The 22,786-nt window shown below is 41.0% G+C and overlaps 1 protein-coding gene across 6 annotated transcripts in view; it reads right to left on the bottom strand.

Moving 5' to 3' along the window:
• The window catches only part of GMEB1 (glucocorticoid modulatory element binding protein 1), a 28,025-nt gene extending 5,444 nt beyond the window's left edge, over positions 1 to 22,581 (bottom strand). The window contains exons 1-9 of one of the 6 annotated variants that reach the window (XM_068539304.1): positions 18,124 to 19,236; positions 16,364 to 16,506; positions 16,017 to 16,174; positions 9,365 to 9,477; positions 8,431 to 8,555; positions 7,289 to 7,392; positions 4,678 to 4,835; positions 2,916 to 3,047; positions 1,414 to 1,551 (exon numbers count right to left, since the gene is read on the bottom strand). In XM_068539304.1, coding sequence (XP_068395405.1) covers positions 1,414 to 1,551; positions 2,916 to 3,047; positions 4,678 to 4,835; positions 7,289 to 7,392; positions 8,431 to 8,555; positions 9,365 to 9,477; positions 16,017 to 16,144 — 898 coding nt within the window. In that variant the 5' untranslated portion in view covers positions 16,145 to 16,174; positions 16,364 to 16,506; positions 18,124 to 19,236. Of the gene's footprint in view, positions 1 to 1,413; positions 1,552 to 2,915; positions 3,048 to 4,677; positions 4,836 to 7,288; positions 7,393 to 8,430; positions 8,556 to 9,364; positions 9,478 to 16,016; positions 16,175 to 16,363; positions 19,237 to 22,491 lie in introns of those variants that run through there. The other 5 variants (XM_068539305.1, XM_068539302.1, XM_068539306.1 and 2 more) reach the window with 5 other exon arrangements.
• Positions 22,582 to 22,786: the final 205 nt, after the last annotated feature.

Raw genomic sequence — 22,786 nt, 5'->3', positions numbered from 1 at the left:
ATGCAGACGGTAGTTCTGGAAGCCTTAAACTAACAGAATATGAGAACTGTCTAAAACCAGGTGGATTTCTCCAATTTTCAGACTCTATATATCTACTTTGTATCTATATCGAGAGAGAGAGAGAGAGAGAGAGAGAAAGAGATTGCTTTCTGGCACCATTTACAAGGCAAAAATTACCTGTGGAAAAAGCAATGCCAGACCTGAGTTCAAAACCTAGTTATGCTAAAAATAGAGCTACCATATATGATCCAGTAATCCCACTCCTGGGCATATATCCAGAAAAGATGAAAACTCTAATTTGAAAAGATACACGCACTCCAATGTTCATAGCAGCAATTTACAATTCACAGTAACCAAGACATGGAAGCAACCTAAGTGTCCATCAACAGATGAATGGACAGAGAAGATGTGGTATATATAGCCAAAGGAATATTTCTTAGCTATAAAAACAGAATGAAATATTGCCATTTGCAGCAAGGTGGATGGACCTAGAGAATAACATACTAAGTAAGAGAAAGACAAACAACACTTACATGTGGAAGCAAAAAGTAATACAAATGAATTTATTTACAAAACAGAAACAGACTCACAGACATAGAAAAAAAACTTATGGTTACCAAAGGGGAAGTGAGGAAGGGATAAATTAGGAGTATGGGATTAACAGATACACACTACTATGTATAAAATACATAAGCAACAAGGATCTACTGTATAGCACAGGGAACTATATTCAATATCTTCTAATAACCTATAATGGAAAATAATTTGAAAAAATACACACACATAGGGGCTTCCCTGGTGGCACAGTAGTTAAGAATCCGCCTGCCAATGCAGGGGACACGGGTTCAAGCCCTGGTCCGGGAAGATCCCACATGCTGCGGAGCAACTAAGCCCGTGCGCCACGACTACTGAGCCTGCGCTCTAGAGCCCGCGAGCCACAACTACTGAAGCCCACGTGCCACAACTACTGAAGCCCACACGCCTAGAGCCCGTGCTCCGCAACAAGAGAAGCCACCACAATGAGAAGCCCGCGCACCGCGACAAAGAGTAGCCCCCACTCGCCACAGCTAGAGAACGCCCGCGCACAGTAACGAAGACCCAACGCAGCCAAAAATAAAATAAATTAAATAAAAAGAAATTTAAAAACACACACACACATATATATAACTGAATCACTTCGCTGTACACCTGAAACTAACACAATATTGTTAATCAACTATACCTCAATAAAAAAAAAAATTTTACAATTCAAAAAAAAAAAAAACCCTAGCTATGAACTTTGGATAGTAACTTTTTATGAGCCTTACTTTCCTAACCTGTAAAATGAGGATAATAATACCTATACCTCAGTGTTTCATGAGGCTAACATGATCTGCCTACAATGACTGCTATTGTTAGGATTAGTGTGTTTACCTGTGACTTGGAAGGGAGCCTGGATAAGCCGCTGCTGAACTCCCCTGAGTAGCTCCTCTATTTCCTTCTGTATATTGCAGACAACCTCTTCCATCAGTCCTACATCAGCTATTCCTTTCCAGAACATCAAAGTGTCCTCTGGCAAAAGAGGGATAAGACAGAGGGTAAACAAGGGACGCTACATATACTTAGGCATATCTCTACAATGTTAAATTCAAAATTATTTCGATTCAAAATGATTTTTTTTTCCATGCTGCACAGCTTGTAGGATCTGTTCCCTGACCAGGGATTGAAACCGGGCCACAGCAGTGAAAGCCCAAAATCCTAACCACTAGGCCACCAGGGAACCCCCCTCAAAATGATTTCTTACTGGGCTATTTCTGGGAAAAGAAAAGAAGCCTTTGGAACACTAGCTGCCTCCCTGAGTTGGTATCTAATTATTTGAACTCTGCAGCAAAATAGGGACTTGTGATAATTGCCTCAATTTGTCATGCTTCTGGCTACAGGGAACGGGTATCTTCCTCCAATAAAAATATTAAATGAAATATTTAATAAATACTAAAGCATTTATTTAAATAATTTAATTTAAAATTAAATAATACATAATATTTTAAATGTTAAGTAATAAAGAAATTAAATTAAGTTAAAGATATACTCCCTCTAATCCTATACTTAAAAAACCAAAATAAAGGGACTTCCCTGGTGGTCCAGTGGGTAAGACTCCACGCTCCCAATGCAGGGGGGCCTGGGTTTAATCCTGGTCGGGGAACTAGATCCCGCATGCATGCCGCAACTAAGAGTTCGCATGCTGCAACTAAGAAGTCCACATGCCGCAACGAAGATCCCACGTGCCGTAACTAAGACCCGGCGCAGCCAAAATAAATAAATAAATAAATATTTTTTAAAAAAACAAAACAAAAAACACAATAAAACAGTTGAATAGGTGGGGTTATAAGTTCCCTGAGGGCAGAAGCTATGTCTTTTCATCTATCTAGATCTAGCAACAGTACCAGCTAAAAACAGGCAGCAATAAATATTTGTTAAATAAATTAATGAATGAAGGATGATGTGAAGCTTCTCCTGTCCCCTCTAAGTGAATCATCATTAATCACCATCCTCTACACCACCTGCTACCTAATTTTTTCTTCTAACATCTTGCAGCTTGGTTTTTCTAACAAATGTGCCAAAGTTGGAGTCAGTGTGACAGGATAAAAAGCATGGACTTCAGAGTTAAACAGATGAATTCAGTTAAACAGCTGAATTACTAGTTGTGTGACTGGTCTTAGGCAGGGTGCTGACCCTTTCTGAGTCTCAATTTCTTCATAAAATCTGACTTTACAGGGCTATTGCTTGGATTAAAATAAGATGTTTGCAGCTGTAATTAGTATTAATATGCATAAGAAAAACCAGCACAAGTAACGAAGAGGCTTTCTGTGTCCATAATTATAATGGTGATAAGAGTCACAAAACCTTACAAGAAATCTGAGCCCCATAGAAAGTACCTGAAATTTCCTCTGAGTCTTTCTTCATGCCCTCCTCTGTGGCCATGGTGACAGCAGCAGTGAGAGCCGAGTTCCATTCCAGCCCTGCCTCTTCCATGCTCTCTTCTGAGATGGCAATCTGTGTGATGCTACCTAAAAGCAGTCCATTAGAGGGAAGGCCCGTGAATTTTATGAAAAAGTCACAACTATCCTCTATCTCAGACAGCCAAAGAGATCCTGTTATTTAACTTTCTAACCTTTTGCCTGCATGTCCCTATATTAAAAACTAGAATCCTAGGTAATCCAGGATGAATATTGGATTTCCTAAATAAAACCTGCCTTGCAAAAGAAAATGCTTTCTTCTTACCCTGAATAGAAAGTGAAAGATAACTTACAAAATCACAAAAGAGCAATCTGCTTTCTGAGCAGTTATGTTTTCGAAAGAGACAGAAGGTGGGCACGACTGCCAGGCTGCAGGCCCCAGACTTGGTGAGGATGAGGAGCACTTGAAATAATTTAAAAGAAAATTACAGTCAAGAGCCCTACTACAAGCATGTTTGATACTAACCATCTAGAATACATGAAGTTGATGTAACTTATTTATCAGGCTATGTAAGAGAAAGCAAGAGAAATGAGACCAAAATAAATCAGATAAGAGATCCATGAATAGCAGATTCACAGAGGAAAAAACTACTGCTATCAATTTTATATTAAGGTTTTAAACAAAAAGAATTGAGAAAAATCAAACTGATCCAGACAGAAATATAGACAAGTGTGGACTCTCCACACTGGAGGATATCAATAATCAAGCAAACAAGTAATATCAATATGGATGATCAAGTAAAGAAGTTTCAGCATAATGAAAAGGAAGTAGATAATTTCACAGCATTTTTCACTTTTCAAGTGAAAGTGTCACAACACCAAATATTCAAACTGCTAGATATTTTACACTTTCCTGAAAGGAACTTAGGTTCCAAGAAATTTGGCTTCTACTCACCCAGTGGTTACTCACAGAACATTAGGACTGACCAAAAGAAACCTTGAGAAGTCATTTTTAAAGCACAATACTTCCCTTACATCCTTTAGCGTTCTTGTGTCTCTGTCAGGCATATTTATAAGTCTCCTGGAAGTAGTTTAGACATATTCTATCTAAGAATTTTAGCTGTGCTAAGTCTCCAGCTGAATGAAATCCTTAATAATAACCTCATATGGCTATATCTTTCCTAGAGAGCCCTTGTCCCAAGCTCAACAATACTGAAGTTAAGTGTGTGCCCATCCTATCTCATTTGTGAAGAAGCCTCAGCTTGCTTATCTGAATTCCTTACAGACAGAGCTCTTTGATCCTTACAGCAGTCTCCAGAGTCCAGCCCAGCCAATGACACACTGTCTTTGATACATCTTAGTTCAACAGCTGAAAACCATTCTCCGTTCTAATCCACCCACCTGCCTTGACCACTAGAAGAGCAAAGGATTTTTAAAACACTCTGATTTCAAAGATATGTCAAGTGGCACCAAAGTGAGACTGTTAAATAAGCATTATATGGATCACCTTTCTAACGTTTACCATGCACTGTAATAAAGAAACAAGGAAGGAGGTCTGGCCAATAGGAATCATTTGGGAGAAAACAAAGAGAGTTCTTTCTAAAGCATGGACTCCCACCCAAGATTACCATACCTTACATTAACGCTCTCGAGAATTGAAAAAAGAAACACAAAGGAGAAATGAGGGGAAAAGTGCTACTGAAAAACACAGTGGGTTTTCAGGTGGTTTCCTACCCCCTACCATCAGCCGAAGTGGGTGTCTGCACCACACTTGTCTGCTGTCCTGGCACTGGAGCTCTTGCACTGCTGATCAGAAGATCAAATTTGGTGCTTCTGCAGGTATTGGAGCAAACCTTGTCATGTTGGTAAAAATCAATCTGTCCGGAGTCCATCATTTTCCTGTGCAAAGAGAGACAAGAAGTACCAATTCAGCCTGCACTTCATCTTAAAGGGACAAATAGAGACAAAGTTGCTGAGTCCCTTCTATATGTTAATGAAACCTAATAGTATTAAAAGTCATTAGGGGCTTCCCTGATGGCGCAGTGGTTGGGAATCTGCCTGCCAATGCAGAGGACACGGGTTCGAGCCCTGGTCTAGGAAGATCCCACATGCCGCGGAGCGACTAGGCCCGTGAGCCACAATTACTGAGCCTGCGCGTCTGAAGCCTGTGCTCCGCAGCAAGAGAGGCCGCGATAATGAGAGGCCCGCGCACCGCGATGAAGAGTGGCCCCCACTTGCTGCAACTAGAGAAAGCCCTAGCACAGAAACGAAGACCCAACACAGCCATAAACAAATAAATAATTAAATAATTTAAAAGTCATTAGGTTGCAGAAATTCTGATTGGGGCTATAAAATGTTCATTGGTCCTGCCCACATTTACAAGTACTCCTCTTCCCTCCTTAGCCTACTCATTATGAGTACTCTCTTTTATTTCCCGTTATCACAAAGTTTTAGACATATACTCCTGACAATAGCTAAATTTCCCCATAGAATCTCATTGAAACGAAGCCCAAAAGGGGAAAAGACTAACTCATATCCCAGCACAAATGAGAAATGCCACAGGGGGATTAGAATTTTGTGATTAGATTCTGATGTATTAGTACTTGTAGACCAGCAAGATCTGTTGCCACTTCTGGAGACATAAAACTTCAGCACATTTCTTTCCTTTAAAAAAAAAAAAAGAGATAACTCTCCTATAAATACAGAGCAAAGTTGATTATACTAAACCCCCACTATAAAATGTCCTTATAACTAGATTCACAAGATGTTATTATAGGCCATGAGCAAAGCCATGAGGTATTTTAATTACAGTAAACTCTATGTTATAATGTTACTTGGCTTTCACTAAAGATTTTTTAGACACTCTGAGTCTTTTACATTTGGGGAAAGTTGGCATACACTTGTTTTTCTGGGCAAATAAAACAAGACAAGAACAAAAAAAAAAGAAAGTTAAAGGTATTCACCCCCAATTTCGTTCAACTACTGATTAATGCATACAAATCATCTGGAATGAATTTTTTTTTAATTATGCCTCTGACTATAAAAATCATACATAAAGAAAAAAACATTTTCTGTGGAAAATACAAAAAACTATAAAGAAAACAACTGCTCTTTAAAAAAATATCCAACACAGAGATAATATCAACATTTCAGCATATTTTCTTCTACTAAATTTACTTATATATGTGTGTTTTTTAAAACAACTAAATTAATTGATATTACATTTTGTTTTCTTCCTTACATTACATCATAAGCATTTTCCATGTAAAAACTCTTTAGAAATATTTTAATGACCTCATAATATCCCATAGTATAAACTCATATATATTTAGATGAGCCATAATTTACTTTAGATACACCTTGATTGTATATTAAAGCAGACTGTAATTTTCACCATCATAAATTATGTTGCAATGAACACTTTTATACTTGAATCTCTACAAGCACTATAGATTTCTCTTAAGACAGATTCCTTAAAAAAATTAAAGACAAAAGGTAAGAGGTTTTTAAGGCTCTTGATACATGTTCTGTGGGGAACTTTTAATTCTTAACCACATTTTAAAATTTTCTATCAATAGTTGAGTGCTCAAGAAATACCAACTAATGTTAATTTCACCGAGGAGTGGGGTGGATTACAATGATAAACTTGCTGCATATAGAGATGGGAGTGGGGATACTGTACATTCTAAAGTTTATTTCTGGGACTTCCCTGGTGGTGCAGTGGGTAAGACTCCACGCTGCCAATGCAGGGGGCCCGGGTTCGATCCCTGATTCGGGAACTAGGTCCCATATGCATGCCGCAAGTAAGAGTCTGCATGCCGCAACTAAGACCGGGCGCAGCCTAAATAAATAAATAAATATTTAAAAACAAAACAAATAAAGTTTATTTCTATGGTACAATGACGGCAAGGATTGCATTCGCTGTGCATAACTGTTACTTACGAACAGCACCCTTCTACTCTACCAGATTATCCCAGGATTTGTCCATCTGCCCACATCTCCATCGTTGTCAAGCTTTCTTAGCACCAGGCTTAGCTCTGCCTATGCTGAGTGATCTCAAGCTGGACTGTCATCTACTCCTGAGCTTCTCTTCCCAGAGAAGGTCTTGCCCAACATTCTGACATCAGAAGAATTTGTCCTAGATGCTGGGAAGAGTCAATTTAATTCAATTTTTCTTCTCTCACAGGGATTTTAAGAACAAGTTGATGAAGGTCAAATAATACATGGATTGTTTAAGCCAATCCTTCAGGCAGAATAAAAATTCAAATTAAGAAGACTGGATTCTCTGGATTCCACCATGATTAAGTGCCCCACAGTCAGTTGAAAGGTATGAACTTGCTATTAGAGCTCACCTGAGCATGATTCCACCCAGACGAATAGCTCTCTTCCAGTCCTTCAGGGTGGACTTGCCAGCCAGATGAACAAAATGCTTGGGGCTGATCAACTGATCATTGAACTAATGTAAAAAGTAAAGTCCAAAATAATCCAATGTTAATTTAGGCAGGCCAAGAGGGAAAGAAAGACATAACTCTACTTGTTATGTACAAAAAATACCCAAATGACATCTTTAGTCATAGCCTTGTATTCTCCATCCTCCCGCCCTATTGTGCTAGAGAAGATGATCCTTTTCTGGACACAGTGCCCTGTCCTGGTACGAAGCTACAGAAGACACGAGGAGGGTCAGAGATTAATATACTGATTAGGATCTAAAATCCATTTATGCCCTGAATCAAGCAGATGGGTCCAATGTTGCAAAGGCTATTTAAACTGAAGTAATCTATCCAGCCCTAATGACAAGATTCAGGATCTGGTAGAAAGAATAAGGATGGAAGAAACCAACAGCACTACAAAGCCTCAAAGCTCTGTAATTCTTAATGATTCTAGGATGATGCCACTGATGGTGACTATTATCTATGGGTCAGCTGTGGCTACCAGTGGAGACAGAATAAGCAATTATTTCCACATTGTGCTCTCATGAAGATTACTTATTTTTATCAGTAATAATTTTTAATAAACTCTACCAAATTACACACCAGTGTAAGGCATTTTACATATATGATCTCACTTCATCTTCTAGCAACCTTACTGTGTGCGTATGTGTGTATAATTATTTGTATTTTAACATATGAGGCTCTGAAATATTAAATAACTTGATCAAGGTCACCTAGCTAGTCAGTGATAGAGATGGGACTCCATTCATTCAACAAATATTTACTGATAAATATGACAAGCCCTATTCTAGGTACTGGGGATACAATAGTGAACAAGATAGACAAATTCGCAGCTCTCAAAGGACTTATATTCTGGTGGGACTTGAATCCAGGTCAATTTCACTCCAAAGTCCCTATTTTTTTTTTTTTTTACTGTGACACAAAGGGACACCACAAAATTAAAAACATTGACACGGTGGAAGAGAGAGAAGAGGCACTAAAACCATACCCTTTGAAAACAAGGAGACCCAAAATAGGCCCCAGCAAGGAGAAAAGACAATTACCTTGACACACTTTACATTTATTCCTGGGCATACAAACTTCTTCCAAAGGAGAATGGCTTTGCTCTCCCCACAAGTTATGGGGTAAGCAATTTCCATATCCTCATTTGCTTCTATAGTGCTTGCATCTTGAAAATGGAAAAAATATCATTTATTTATCAAACACTCTTCCCCAAAGCTTAATTCAGAATCTCTAGTCTCCTGGTTCCTCTGAGGGGCTAACAGTTCACACTGGTTGGTACTGTTTAGGAATCTTCTGGAAGAAGTTTGGCATAACAGCTCTCTTACCAAGCTCCCACTATGTGCCAGACGCTGTGCTGTGTGCTTTTATAGGCTTAATCTTTTTTAGTTCTTAAAACAATCCTGTGAGGCAGTGATTGTTTCCTATGTCCCTGTGTAGGACTCAGAAAGGTGAAGGGACTTTCCCAAGGACACACAGCTAAGAAGTGAGAACGTGGGATTCAAACTCAGGTTTGTCTAATTTCAGACAAACTCAGGTTTGTCTAACTTCAGTTTCTTTCCACTGACTGCCTTCCAATCAACACCTCATCAGCAACTTCCCTGATGACAGAGATCAACCTTGAGGCTCCAATTTCTTTGAGGGATTTCTATTGATGACAAATCTTTTCAGCAACCCTAGCAAATTCACATTAAACATCAATGGACAGCCCTAGCATCTTAGGCAGCGGTGTCTCTAGATGTGCCATCATCAAATTGATGGCTACAGCACTGGTAGGGCACACTGGGTAGGGGGGAAAAATAAGGCACAAAAGGCAAGAAATCTCAACCAAGGAACCTAAGGTCGAAAGTACTAGAACAGGGTTTCCCTGGTGGGCCAGTGGTTAAGACTCCCCACCACCACTGCAGGGGGCACGGGTTCCGCATACCTTGAGGTATGGCCAAAAAAAAAAAGTACTAGAACAACAAAAAGACTTACCAATCCCTTCTTCAATTTTGTGTATCGTGTGAGTTTCTACTGCCACAACTGCCCTGTTGTTCTCGGATCCGGCTTCATAAATCCTGTTGTAAAAGTGTCCATCGATAAACAAACTACATAAATCATGAAAAAATTAATATTCACAGCATGGGGTTAAGAAATTTGTTTTAATCTCTCTCAAAAGGAATAAAATAATATACTCTACAACTCGATGTTAGTGCTTTGACTAGTGCCCCAGTGTATTTAAATTCTAAGCTGCCCGGGACTGCTTAGCAGCTACTACCATGGAAATGAATCAACAACTTTCCTCACCCCAAAGGAAAGTTCCTCTTGCTACTGTATTTACAGCGCCACTTGCTACTATTTTACACCAGACTTTTCCCTAACTTTAAAAGCTCATGACATAAAGTGCTGCTTCAAGTATAAGATTAAGTCACCTTATAGATTTATCCAAATAAGACTAAAAAGTAATACTGTTAGTTCAAAGCAGGAAGAACCTACTGACCACAGAAGTTGATGTCCCTTGTTGGAATCTAGGAACTTTAGTCATTTTTACACTTTAGCATTTTTTAAGTCACCATAATCAAACTATAGACATGAGCAGAACCTAGTTAAAAAAAAAAAAAAAAAGAGAGCCATTATGCCCAAAGTAACCAGCAGTAACTAGAGATACCACTTAAGGAAAATCTCTCTCCAAAATGTTTCTACCTTCTAAGAAATGGGCTCAGAACACCTAACACGATACACTGACATCCTTTGTTCAATTTCCATAATAAACCTAACGTGTTAATTATTGCACTTGTTACCCTAAAGCACTGCCTGAATAATCTCCTTTGCATCAGTGATTAGCCATCCGCATGGTGACACCTCTAGCACAGACCTCCCTTCTGAATTCCACACCAGGACACAATTAACTGCTAAATAAATATATATACATTTGGATATTCCATAGGACTTTATTGAATTCATTATGTCTAAAATAACCAAGTTCTCTTTCCTCTCCCACCTCCCAAACTACTCTTCTTCCTATATTCCCCATCCTTGTAATGGCACCACCCAGCACACAGTAGCCTAAAACAGAAGCCTGGGAATTACACTGAATTTCTCCCTTTTCCTCCTCCTCAACTCCCACATAGTCAGTCACCAAGTCCTGCCAGATGCATCTCCTTAACACCAGCCATCCTCCCTGTCTATTTCCACCACTACCGCCTTAATTCAGGCTGCATCATCTCTAGTCTGAACTGGTCTCCTTGCATCTACCTGATCTTCTATATTCCTTCCAGAGTGATCATGTAACGCCCTCCTCAAAACCCTTCAAGAATCCTCTCCTTGCTGCTAAAATAAAGCCCCAAATCCTTAATATGATATTTAAGTCCCTCCAAGATCTGGCCCCTGGTTTCATCTCTCACCAAATCCCACCAGACAATCCAAGCCCCAATCATACCAAACTATTTGTAGTTCCCAAAACTGCCATCTTCTTTTACACCGTCTATTTTTGCTCTTCTCCCTCTTCCCAGAACATCCTTCCCCATCTTTTGTTTTTTAATGAGTAGCCTATATGATGCTTTTCCTTCCATCTCAATCCTCCAGTATAATCACCCACTTCCTCCTTTGTGATGCAACTGTACTTTAGGCTTTTGTCACAACAACTATAACACTTCATACTATATACTTGTTTACCTGTCTCTCTTTCTCCTTGGGCATAGTCTAAAAGGTCCCTGAGAAGGAGTTCCCTGGTGGCCTAGTGGTTAGGATTCCAGGCTTTCACTACCATGGCCCGGGTTCAATCCCTGGTTAGGGAGCTGAGATCCCGCAAGCCACGTGCAAAAAAAAAAAAAAAAAGTCCCTGAGAGCAGAGATTACATTTTATTCATTTTGTATACCTGGCATGTCGTGTGCTAACTGGAACATGGCACAGCACACAATAAATGACCGGTAAATGAATGAGGAGTGTGATAACACATGAGAGACTGCTGCTTCTGGAATTCCGTAGTTGTCCAGTGGTTAGGACATGGCGCTCTCACTGCCAGGGGCCCAGGTCCGATCCCTGGTCAGGGAACTAAGATCTGGCAAGCTGCAGCGTGGCCAAAAAAAAAACAAACCACTGCTTCAAGTAAATTTGGTAAGCTCATTCTAACTTGACCAGTATGTGCAAAATCCTTTAAAAGAATAAATTCTTGTCTATACATAATTTCAACAACCGGAAAATTGCACTTGGGGTGGGAAGTCAGGGAATAGTCTATATTTTTATGGGCAAACAAGATTTTATCAGGGAAAATCTTTCTAAAGCCACTCAGGATAGTGATGGATTTAGCCTAATTCTCTATACCTACTACAATTATGGTAAAAAAATCATAAAATATGTTTAAAATGTTAAGGCGTTATGAGATACCGACATGCCTTATTGAATCATCGAAGTGAGATAAAATTATGTTTACTAGAGTTTTAAAGTTAAGTCTACATCATTGTATTCTAATTCACTGAAAACTGAAAATCCACAGAGTTAAGTTCTTTTTATCTTGAATGATAAGGAAAGATATTCTGATTAATTGAATGTGGAATTATTACATAAACTAAGGCATACTCTACTGATCTGAAAGAGTTTATACAGCTTCCTAAGGCCTTAAACTTACTACTGGGGAGGGATATGAGCATGATAAGGAAAGTAAGGTCACTACTCCTCAAATTGAACTATTCCACTCAGCACACTGAGTAAATTTATGTAATATTAAAATCACCAGTCCCTGATCTCATTGTTAAAAACTCTGTTATGAATCCAAAATGAATTGGAAAGCCAAGAATGGTGATGGAATCTTAGTACCTTCACTCCTCCTGAGGACTTTTTAAATATGTTTTAAAGGTTTTATTTGAAAAAGTTAATAACCATCTTTTTTTGTTTTTAAAGAGAAAGCATAGGCTGAACAAGCCTTCTTTGTTGAAAAACTCCCAGAATTAAAAGTCTTCTTAGTATCTTAGTACCTGAGTACCTCAGTATCTATGTTTTTAAAAAAAGTTGAATGTGGACATATTTTAAAACCAATCTAGGGACTTCCCTGGTGGCACAGTGGTTAAGAATCCGCCTGCCAATACAGGGGACACGGGTTCGATCTCTGGTCCGGAAAGATCCTACATGTCACGAAGCAACCAAGCCCGTGCAACTACTGAGCCTGCATGCCACAACTACTGAAGCCCACGCGCCTAGAGCCCGTGCTCCACAACAAGAGAAGCCACTGCAATGAGAAGCCTGCGCACCAAAACAAAGAGTAGCCCCCGCTCGCCGCAACTAGAGAAAGCCCGCGCACAGTAATGAAGACCCAACACAGCCAAAAATAAATATATAAAAAGAAAAAAACCCATCTAGTATTATTATGAAAGTATCATCTTACACAATGTGTCAGGTTCTATGTATTCATATTAAGAGACTGTTACCAGATACTCTACTTTTGCTTCACAATGTATTCCTGAAAATGTGTATACGATGAATATTTGAGAAAGTATAAAATGTCATATATGTAAAAGCTAAAAAGATGGGCAAGAGGAATTACATATTGAAATCTAAAAATACTTACATAAAATCCCTAATTATTTCTTGCCTTTTGAATATAATCTTTACCAATTTATTCCCAGCAATTCATACATACTCTTTGATTGTTTCTCTCCTTCATACTTGAACTGTAGCCAAGCAGGTTAAGTGTGATGAGGCTGAAGACTGACACCTGATGATTTCCATCTTTGTCTCAAGTGTATTAAAATTATGAGACCAGTATTTCTTATCACTAGAATCACTGTTTTTTGTACCCTGCTCATTTTTATAAAATGAGGCTAAAATGCAATAAAATATTCAAATAATAAAATAATACAACTAAAAAAATCAACCGACAGGCATCTCAAAATGCTATACCTCAAAAAAAAAAAATGCAATACCTCAAAATGTTTATTCACTAGCTCATGCACTAAAATTCAGTGTAAACAGTGGAGTGGGGAGTCAATATATGTTGTACAAAGATCCCTCTACCTAAGCAAGCAATGAGAGGTTTCTAGAAAAGGCAATATCATTTGGAAAATAAAAAAGACAAACAGAAAAATAAGTGGAACCAAATCTTCAAAAGAATTAAGTCTCTAAGTAGCAGAGACGTTTTTTTCTGTCTCTACTAGGGACAGGACAAGTGACAACTGGAGTACTTTAGGAAAGACAGAAGAAATGATGACTCCATAAGAAAATAAAGCTGCGGAGAACTAAAGAACCTGCCCTTTAATTCTTCCTGATGTTACCCTACCTCTAAAGGTAACAACTACAAGTATGTGTATGTGTATCAAACAAAATTCCCAAACAAATGAGTTTGAGTAAGCATGCATAATCTGTTGGTGCCAATAAAAATTTAAACCACTCTATAGGCTATATGTTAGGCATTATTTATACCAACTTACCCTTATAGACCTTAGAATATTTCCTTTATGCTTAACAATATTCAGAAATGTCAGCAAACTATGTTTATATTTTAAAAAAGAAAAAGTCCTTATCTTTTACAGATACATACTAATGTCTGGGATTTGCTTCAAAAAAATTCAGGAGTGGGTGGATGTAGAGATGAAATAAGACTGGCCATGTGAAAAAAGAAAAAAAAAAGGACTGGCCATGTGTTGATAACTGTTGAAGCTGGGTGATGGATGCTTACATGGGGGTTCATTATATTTTCATTATTTTGGGGTATATTTGAAATTTCCTATACTAAAAAGCTTTTTAAATTACCAAGATAGGTTAACTGTTTTTCTCCAGAAATTTTTAAGGCAAGGTACATTACTTAGTAGACTGGAATTGGATTACAGCCGTCCCTTGGTATCAGTGGGGGATTGCTTCTAGGACACCCCTGCAAATACCAAAATCCACAGATGTCCAAGTCCCTTATAAAATGGCATAGTACTGAATATTTGTATATAACCTACACACATCCTCCCATATACTTTATTTACTTTTTTATTTAAAAAATTTTTTTTTATTTTTGGCTGTGTTAGGTCTTCATTGCTGTGCACAGGCTTTCTCTAGCTGTGGCGAGCAGGGGCTACTCTTCATTGCGGTGCACAGGCTTCTCATTGCGGTGGCTTCTCTTGTTGCAGAGCACGGGCTCTAGGCACGTGGGCTTCAGTAGTTGCAACACACAGGCTAGGTAGCTGTGGCACGCAGGCCCTAGAGCAAGCAGGCTTCAGTAGTTGTGGCGCATGGGCTCAGTAGTTGTGGCTCACGAGCTCTAGGGCACAGGCTAAGTAGTTGCAGCACGCGGGCTCTAGGGCACACGGGCTTCAGTAGTTGTGGCGCGTGGGCTCAGTAGTTGTGGCTCGCAGCCTCTAGAGTGCAGGCTCAGTAGTTGTGGCGCACGGGCTTAGCTGCTCCACAGCATGTGGGATCTTCTCGGACCAGGGAGCGAACCTGTGTCCCCTGCATTGGCAGGTAGATTCTTAACCACTGAGTCACCAAGGAAGTCCCTCCCATATACTTTAAATCATCTCTAGATCACTTATAATATCTAATACAATGTAAATGTTATGTAAATAGTTGCTTTCATGTGGCAAATTCAATTTTGCTTATTCAAACTTTCTGGATTTTTTTCTTTTTTTAATATTTTTTAATCCAAGGTTGGTTGAATCCGTGGATGCGGAACCTACAGATACAGAGGGCCAACTGTATATGTCTGCCCAAGAACACTTCTGATCCTTGAAGAATCTTTTATACATTCCCCAAAATAAAATAACTACCCCCCTGGGACTTCCCTGGCAGTCCAGTGGTTAAGACTCCATGCTTCTAATGCAGGGGGCACGGGTTCCTCCCCTAGTCAGGGAACTAAGATCCCACGTGCCATGCGGCAAAGCCAAAAAAAACAAAAAAACAAAAAAAACTGTATTTGACAAAACGAAAAAAAAACTTTAAAAATAAAAAAAAAATTTTTTTTAAATAACTACCCCCCGCTTCTCTCTGTAGATCTAGTTCCCATTTAACTTTCAAGACCACCGAAAAATCTAATCTCTTCTTTCAAATTCATAGTGATCCTCTGAATTCAAAAGCACATCCTAACCATGCCACTCTGAACTTCTTAGGTTTTGCCATGTAAGTGATCTCTTTATTTACAAACATGTATTTTTGCCTTGCACAACTAGACTACAAGCTCCATGATGGTTGGAACCATGTGCTATATTTCTTTCAACACCTTTGAAATACGTTGTGTAATGGTAGGTCGTTGATAAATATTTTTTTGATAGACTAAGCTTAGTAATGTGCCCATCCACGAGGGTCCAGAGAACTTCTGGTAGGAATACTTTTACAGTTGCCTATTCTCCTCTGACTCTAACTACACTGTCTTTTGGTAAACATGTACCAAGGCCTTGTGCTAAACAGTGTGGATAAGTAAGCTGAGGGAACCATGTAACTTACCCCCAAGGAACTCACAGTAGAGAAGACGGAGAGAGACAAGGAAACAGCAAACTGTTGTAATAAGTACTGAATGACAAATATAGCACACAATACATTACAGAGATGAAAACTTAGCTCTAAGAGTTTTATGTTGAATGTTCCATTGTGCTAAATCACCTTAAAGTTATAATTTCCTCACTCTTTGAACCTCCCAAATTTTTCAAAATATTCAAATCTCTAGTCACTTACCCTTGTTGTACAGGCTGTAACTGCAAGATCACTTGGGTTTTGGTATCTTCAGCATTCTCCCCTTCATTTCCTTCAGTGGGTACCACAACCACATCCCCCACTGGGACACTCACTTCCGCATTAGCCATCTTTCACATGAAGTCAGATAGCTGGAGCTGCTGTCAGAAACAAGTAGCACCAGTAACTTTGTCTGGTTTGAAAAGATGGCAACCATAGGAAAGGAACACCAAGATAATAACTATTAATTCCCAGGGCACCCTGCAGATCATGGTCCTCTGAAAAAGATGGGAACTGTGAGAAGGGGCTGACATAGGCTCTGATCTTTCCAGAAATGCCTTAGTACTCACTTGTTATTGTAGGTTTTCTTAGTATGTGTGATTCACCCAGTGGTATGCTAGAGCCAGCTCTACCAGCTCCTGAGAACCAACTGTGCACATCGCTTCCCAACTCCAAGTTTAGTGACATCAAGTTGGTAGCTTGAAATCAGTTGCTGGGAGAATATACACCACAGAAATTGACAAACATTACAAATCAGGATATTTTTTCTTCTAGAGAGCTGGTTTACAGCACACCACTAGTTCCATCCCAAACTAAGCTCCTAGGAAGTAAGAATCATCTATTTTCTTTGCAACCAGCCATTATACCTCATCAAGTGCTCTGTCCTTTGTGAGTAGATACTAATAAGCAGATACTAATAAGTATCTGCTAACTAAACTAAGTTGTATGGGAAAAAGAAAGATGGTTCACATTGTGTGGTTTTTTAATAAATGCTGAATCCAACTGCATGACCTCCAGGAACGTCTTAATACCCCTTTGCCTCATATTGAATGGAGATAGGGTCTTGCCTGACATCTCCCCTGCAGAGCTGTTGGGGAAACCACTGTCCAGTACCACAAACTCCTTGACTCTAAAGTAACTCAAAGCATTATCTCAATCTTAATGAAAACTCAGAGGGCCCCAAGTTATTCTGCAGCTGTTAGTCTTCACAGCTGAAAAGATAGAGTCACATAAGAGACTATGGATAAGAACACTCTATTTACTTAGATATTGTGAGTACTTGAAGATGATTAGGACTGTGCTGAACTGTGCTTAGACAGACAATGGATGCAAGTTTGAATATGTAACTAGTACTCAGAGGACAGAATCCACATTTCAGCTCTGCCACAGTAATTGTTTGCCTATAATGCACACACTTAACATGGCACTCAAAATCTCCCTCATTTGGCCCCCAAATTTTCCCAGTTTCATCTGCAACTATAGTATCCCAAGAATCTTAAGATCCAGCCACACCAACCTCCCACAGATTTCTGAACGTGTAATATGTACTTTCAGGTTTCTCTACCTTTGTTATTCCATAAGCCCAAAACTCCTTTCTCCCTCATCTCCTTCTCCCTTCAAGGTCCAGCTCAAAGTTCACTCCTCCACAAAGCCACTGCCAAACCATTTTCTTTTCTGAGGTCCCCCAATACTTGCTTGCAGCTCTCCTCTAGTGCTTATCACACTGTGCCTTGCACTGCAGTTAACTGAACAGACATCTACCTCCATGACTACACTATACTCTCTGTGAGGACAGGTGCTGCTTATCTAAAAATCTTGCTTCTTTCATGCCATGGCACAGCCAAAAATTTTTTTTTTAATTAAAAATTAAAAAAATAAATAAAAAATAAAAATCTTGTCTCCCACAGCCTTGCTCATCATAGGCACTGACATACATTGGTTCAATCAATTTTTGTTTTTGTTTGACCTAGTTAAAATTCCTCATATGTGACTTAGACTTCTGCCCTTTATGATTCTCACATTCAAACTTTTTTCCTGGATTCAACACCTCCTTTATCTAAAAGCCTCTTAAAATATCTTGTAGGCACCTTAAACTGAAAGCCTGTTCCCTCTCAAACCTGCTCCTATGTTTCCTGCCTCAATAAATGGTGCTCCCCTCCACCCATTTTCTCAAGCCAGAAACTAAGGAGCTATTTTTGACTCCTCTTCTCTTTCTAAATCCAACCAACCACCAAATCCTATCCATTCTATCACCTATATATCTCTTTTAGCCAACCCCCACTCTCCATCTGTGCTGCCATCATCATATTCTGAGCCACCACACTGTTACCTGGATTTTTCCAGCTGCTTCTCATCAGTACCCTAATCTCTGGTCTTGATCTCCAATTCATGATCTACAGAGCAGACAAAGTCATCTCACTAAAGGCCATTTCCCCCACTTAAAAATCCTTCAGTGCATTCCCTTTGCCGCTATTAAGGTGCAAAGACCCTAACATGGCTTACAAAACCCACCAACTCTGTCCCCTGCCCACCCTGCTAGCCTCATTTCTCGCAGTTCTTCCTCTCACATTGTGGGCTCCTGCCATTGCATTTTCTCCAATTTCTCAACTAAGCCATATTTCCTCACCTGAGCCTTCACACTTGTTTGCTCTACCGGGAATTCTCTTCTCTTTCCTTTTTGGCAAGTCACTGCTAAACTTTTATGACTTATTTAAAACATCGCTTCCTCAGAGAGGCCATCTGTGACACCCCTGACTAGATCTGAGAGGGTCTGCTTGCTTCCTCAGCGCCTGCAGCAGCCCTGTCACAACCATCAACCCCCTTTGTCAGCCTCTCCCCCTCAGACTACATCCTGGCAGAGAAAGGATAGCTTTTCTTTTTCAACAGGCTCCCCTGTGCTAGCTCAGTGCCCAGGACTCCCGAGTGTAATAAATAGTTTTCAAATATCAGACTTCTATTTACAAAACTGCCTACCTAAAACTTCCTAAGAAAATCTGGCACATAGCATGTATGTAATAAATTTTTGTGCAATGAGTAAACTCACTTTACCCTAAAAGACTTCTAGAATTTTCTCGTCTTTAACTGAGGGGATATAAATTTACTTAGACAGCTCAGGCTAAGCTGCCTTGCTTATTGCCCATCATTATGGCCAGTTCAATATGTACTGAGTCCCTACTCCACATCAGACACAGACTTAGCCTCCCTGGATATGAAAAGGGATGTTATCTGCTCTTAAGGAGCTACAGAAGGGAAAGAGATGTGTGACATTGTCACACAGTACAGGAAAAAAGTAATTGCAAGATACTACAATATACAATCCAAACTTACGTAAATTGAAGGTTTAAAACTGGCCGGGGTGGGGATTAGAGAATCAGTGGACTGGTGTGGCTGGCTGCCAGCAAGAGAACCTAAATGATTAGGACCCTTGAGTCTAGAAAAAGCCAAAAGGGATATGATGAAGTATAAAATGCCATCAAATCCTAGAATAATTGAACCAATAGATATCGTCAAAGTTTGAACCATAAAAATGTAGGGTGAATTAAAATAATGACAGCTAACATCTGTCGGACACTTGTTTGTTGTAAAGCACTATTCTGTTACATATTTAATGAATTTAAAAGATGTAATACTTCAGCATGTAACAATCGTAGGGAATTTATTATTTCAAAAAAATGGTTTAAATGTTAAAAAATTAATAGCATAGGTAAATTAATGGGTTAGAGAAGCGGAATTAGGATGCTTCTAGTTCAACCTTCTACCCTAAGGTTGAGTCCTCTCTACAATACTCTGAATAAGTGGTAGACTAACTTCTTGATTAATACTTTCCTCAATAAGAACTCATAGTTTACTCCTTACCCCCCACACACCTCGGAACTCAAGAGGAAGGTTCTGGCTGCTTCTCTAACCTTCTGAGAGTTTATCAGAGAAGATAATTATAATTATCCACGACATATCTCTCAGTGTCAGTCAGAGACAAGTCTGATCCAACATGGCAATTCTTACATTCTTTAGAGAAGCAAGTTTGGGTTGAATATCTCTTATTATCCTAAATACCATATTCCTAGCAAGTAACCCGAACCAGCTCTACAGACTACACTGGCTAATTGCAAGGTCATCTCTTTGAGCTGAGTGTAAACTGAAAAGTAGCTCTTGTTTATAGCAACCAAAACTCCTAAGGCAAGATGAGTGAGTTGCCCCTTTGGGTATTTCATGGAAGGGGCCTTAGAGTATTCATTGTGGAATCGCACAACACTCTGTAATTCTAGGAGAACACACATGAAGGAAATATGTCAAACTTATGTGAAAAGGAAGAATTATTTGTAGCTATTTTCAAAGACAAATAAGACACCTTGAAAGTAAGCACGACTACTCACATGAACTATCAAAAAACTAAACAAATGATAATCTGACTTACTGTGGATTAAATTCACTTTGTGTCCTGAAAATTGTTTAAAACATGGCAAGATGTAAGCACAAGTGTCACATGATCATAGTAACATCAGAGTTGGTAGCTGAAATGGACTAACAGAAATACTAGATATCCTGAAATTTCTAACTCCAAAATGTATTTATTCCATACTTCATTGTAATTTTTGTAGACTGTGTGGTCTATTTTTAAGAAATTTCCAAGTTAAAACTTTATTATTACATGAGGCCAAAACTCCTGGATTTTTTTTCCTTCTTTATTCCTCCTCACGTATTTAGTAGGTGATCCAGGGTGCTACCAGATGTAATGAAGCCAGTAAGATCACTACATAGGACCACTGTGAGGAAAAGAGCCAGAGCAAATGAAGTTTAGGATAAGTCACATATTGGTGACCACTACGTAGGTGTTTAGGGAAGCAGTAGCATAAAAGGGTTTTTTGTGGGTGCGTGAATGTTTTGTTTTTTCACATCTATCTTCCCTTTCATGATTTTTCTCTTCAAGTGTGTCAAATCTATTGTTTATTCTTTTTTTAAATTAAGTTTTAAATTTCAATCATTTCAGTTTTCATTACTAGGAATTTTATTGTATTCTTTTCCAAATCTGCTTGACCAGTAAAAGGGTTTTTTGAAGGGTCACCGTGCTATAGTTGAGGAGACTTCTGCTTAGGACAAGACCAAAATACAGCCCAAACTAACCCAATGAAGTTGAGTACAAGTTGGCTATTCAATATGTTTGTTGAAGTAAATATGAATAAGTAGTTGACTAACAACTAATGACAAAAGTCATCAAGTCAGTAGACTAATTTAAATACACATAACTGATAAAAGGCTGACAAATTAGGGGAGTCAGTCCATTTAATGAAGAAGTCCCCCAAAGAGAGAAAAGAATCCTCTGTGAGACTAGAATTATCTGATCCTCCCTTTCCCTAATCCTCCAGGTTAAGGAGGAAAATGCCACTTCTTGGTTCTCCTAAACAGACACCAGTTAAGGCCCCTGCTGTGTCTGTTAGGAAGTGTTTTTGAATTTCTCGCATCTTGAGAAGAGAATGCAGGCCTCCTCCTGCTCCTTAGACGGCCAAGCCTTCCCTTGATCCCTAGGTCAAGACTTGACGTGCCTTAGTCTGGGTGGATCACACTCCAGGACCTTCAAGTAAGAGTCTGCCCTCACCTCTCCTGCCCCTTAATTAGAAGACAGCAGGCCAATTCCCCTGTCATTTTAGAAAGCAAGGGTACTCTAGCCTTCTTCCCATCAATTATCTTCTCTCCGGTCCTCAAAAACACGGGTTTCCCCATCCCCGACAGACCAGATCAGCCTGCTCTCCACCTATAGTATCAGGAGGTACTCCCAGCTCTCTGTTATTCCCTCACAGATCTGGACCCTTCTCATTCCTTCCTCTGGAGGCTCTGAGGTGTCTTCCTACCGCCCCCTCATCTAAGGGAAGGTAGGGGCCTGCTCATTTTCCCTTGGAGCTCTTCTTCCTTGTCCCCTGCTCCCACTACCGGACCTGTCACCACACCTTCGGGGAAGCACCTGCTTCTTTCCCCCTGGACTGAATGGCCGAGGCCTCTAACGCGCCCCCGGGTGAAGCGTGGACCCTCCCTTCTTCAGCAAAACCCACTCTCTGCTCTTGCTCCCCACCCCAAGGCTCCGAGGGATACTCCCGGGCGGGCAGCGGGCTTCCTTCACCCTTCGCCCCACTTTCACCACTATCCCCTAGCCTGAGCGCGACCCAGGCCTCTCCCCAGCTCGACCCAGGCCTCTCCCCAGCTCCTCATCGAAGGGCCTGGTGCTCCCCGGATCCCGCCTACGGGGATACCCCTGGATCCCCGGACCCCTCCCCAGTGTCCTGGGCGTCCGGGCCTCTCAGTCCGGAGTCGCTCCGGCCCCTCCTGGTCCCTCGGCCGAGGACTTCCGGGCCCCTCGGTCCGAGGCTCCGGGGCCCCCCAATGCCAGGCTCGCCGGCCCCCAGCCGCTCTCGGCCGGGGTCCGGACCCGGGCGCCGCGGCCGGCCGCGCTGGGGGCGGCCCGGCTGCTCGGGCGGACCCAGCGGCAGCGTCCCCCCACCCCCCCGCGGCGCCGCGACGTCCGCTCGCTCCCCGGCGGCGGCGGCGGCACGCACAGGGCGTGGGGAGGCGCCCGCGGAGGCAGGAGCCCCCCGCCCCCTGCGCGCCCGCCCGCCCTCGCCGGCCGCCGCGCGGCCCCCGCGCCCGCCCCCCCGCCCCCACCCCACCCCGCGCCCGCGCCCGCGCGCCCACCCCTCCCCCTCCTCACCGTCTCCGTCGGGCGGGCGGGCGGCGAGCGGCCAGGGCGGGCGGGCGACGGAGCATGCGCAGACGCCGCCACGGCCGCTACCGCCACCGCCGCCGCCAGGCCCGGCTTCAACACTTCCGGCCGCCGCCGCCGGCGAGTTGGCTCCTTAAAGGGGACGCGTCCCTATTGCCGGCCCCGCGGAGGATGAACTTCAGCCGGAGGGTTTGGGGCCTTTATCAGAGCAGGAATCTCCTGCCCTGGAAAATTAGGGTTGGGAGGGACGCCAGGGACCCTGATAACTCTTCTAACCCCACTT

Source organism: Eschrichtius robustus, chromosome 3 (assembly GCF_028021215.1).
Source record: "Eschrichtius robustus isolate mEscRob2 chromosome 3, mEscRob2.pri, whole genome shotgun sequence".
Taxonomy (NCBI): domain Eukaryota; kingdom Metazoa; phylum Chordata; class Mammalia; order Artiodactyla; family Eschrichtiidae; genus Eschrichtius; species Eschrichtius robustus.
Note: the sequence above shows the minus strand (reverse complement) of the source record. Positions and strands in the feature narration are given on the sequence as shown.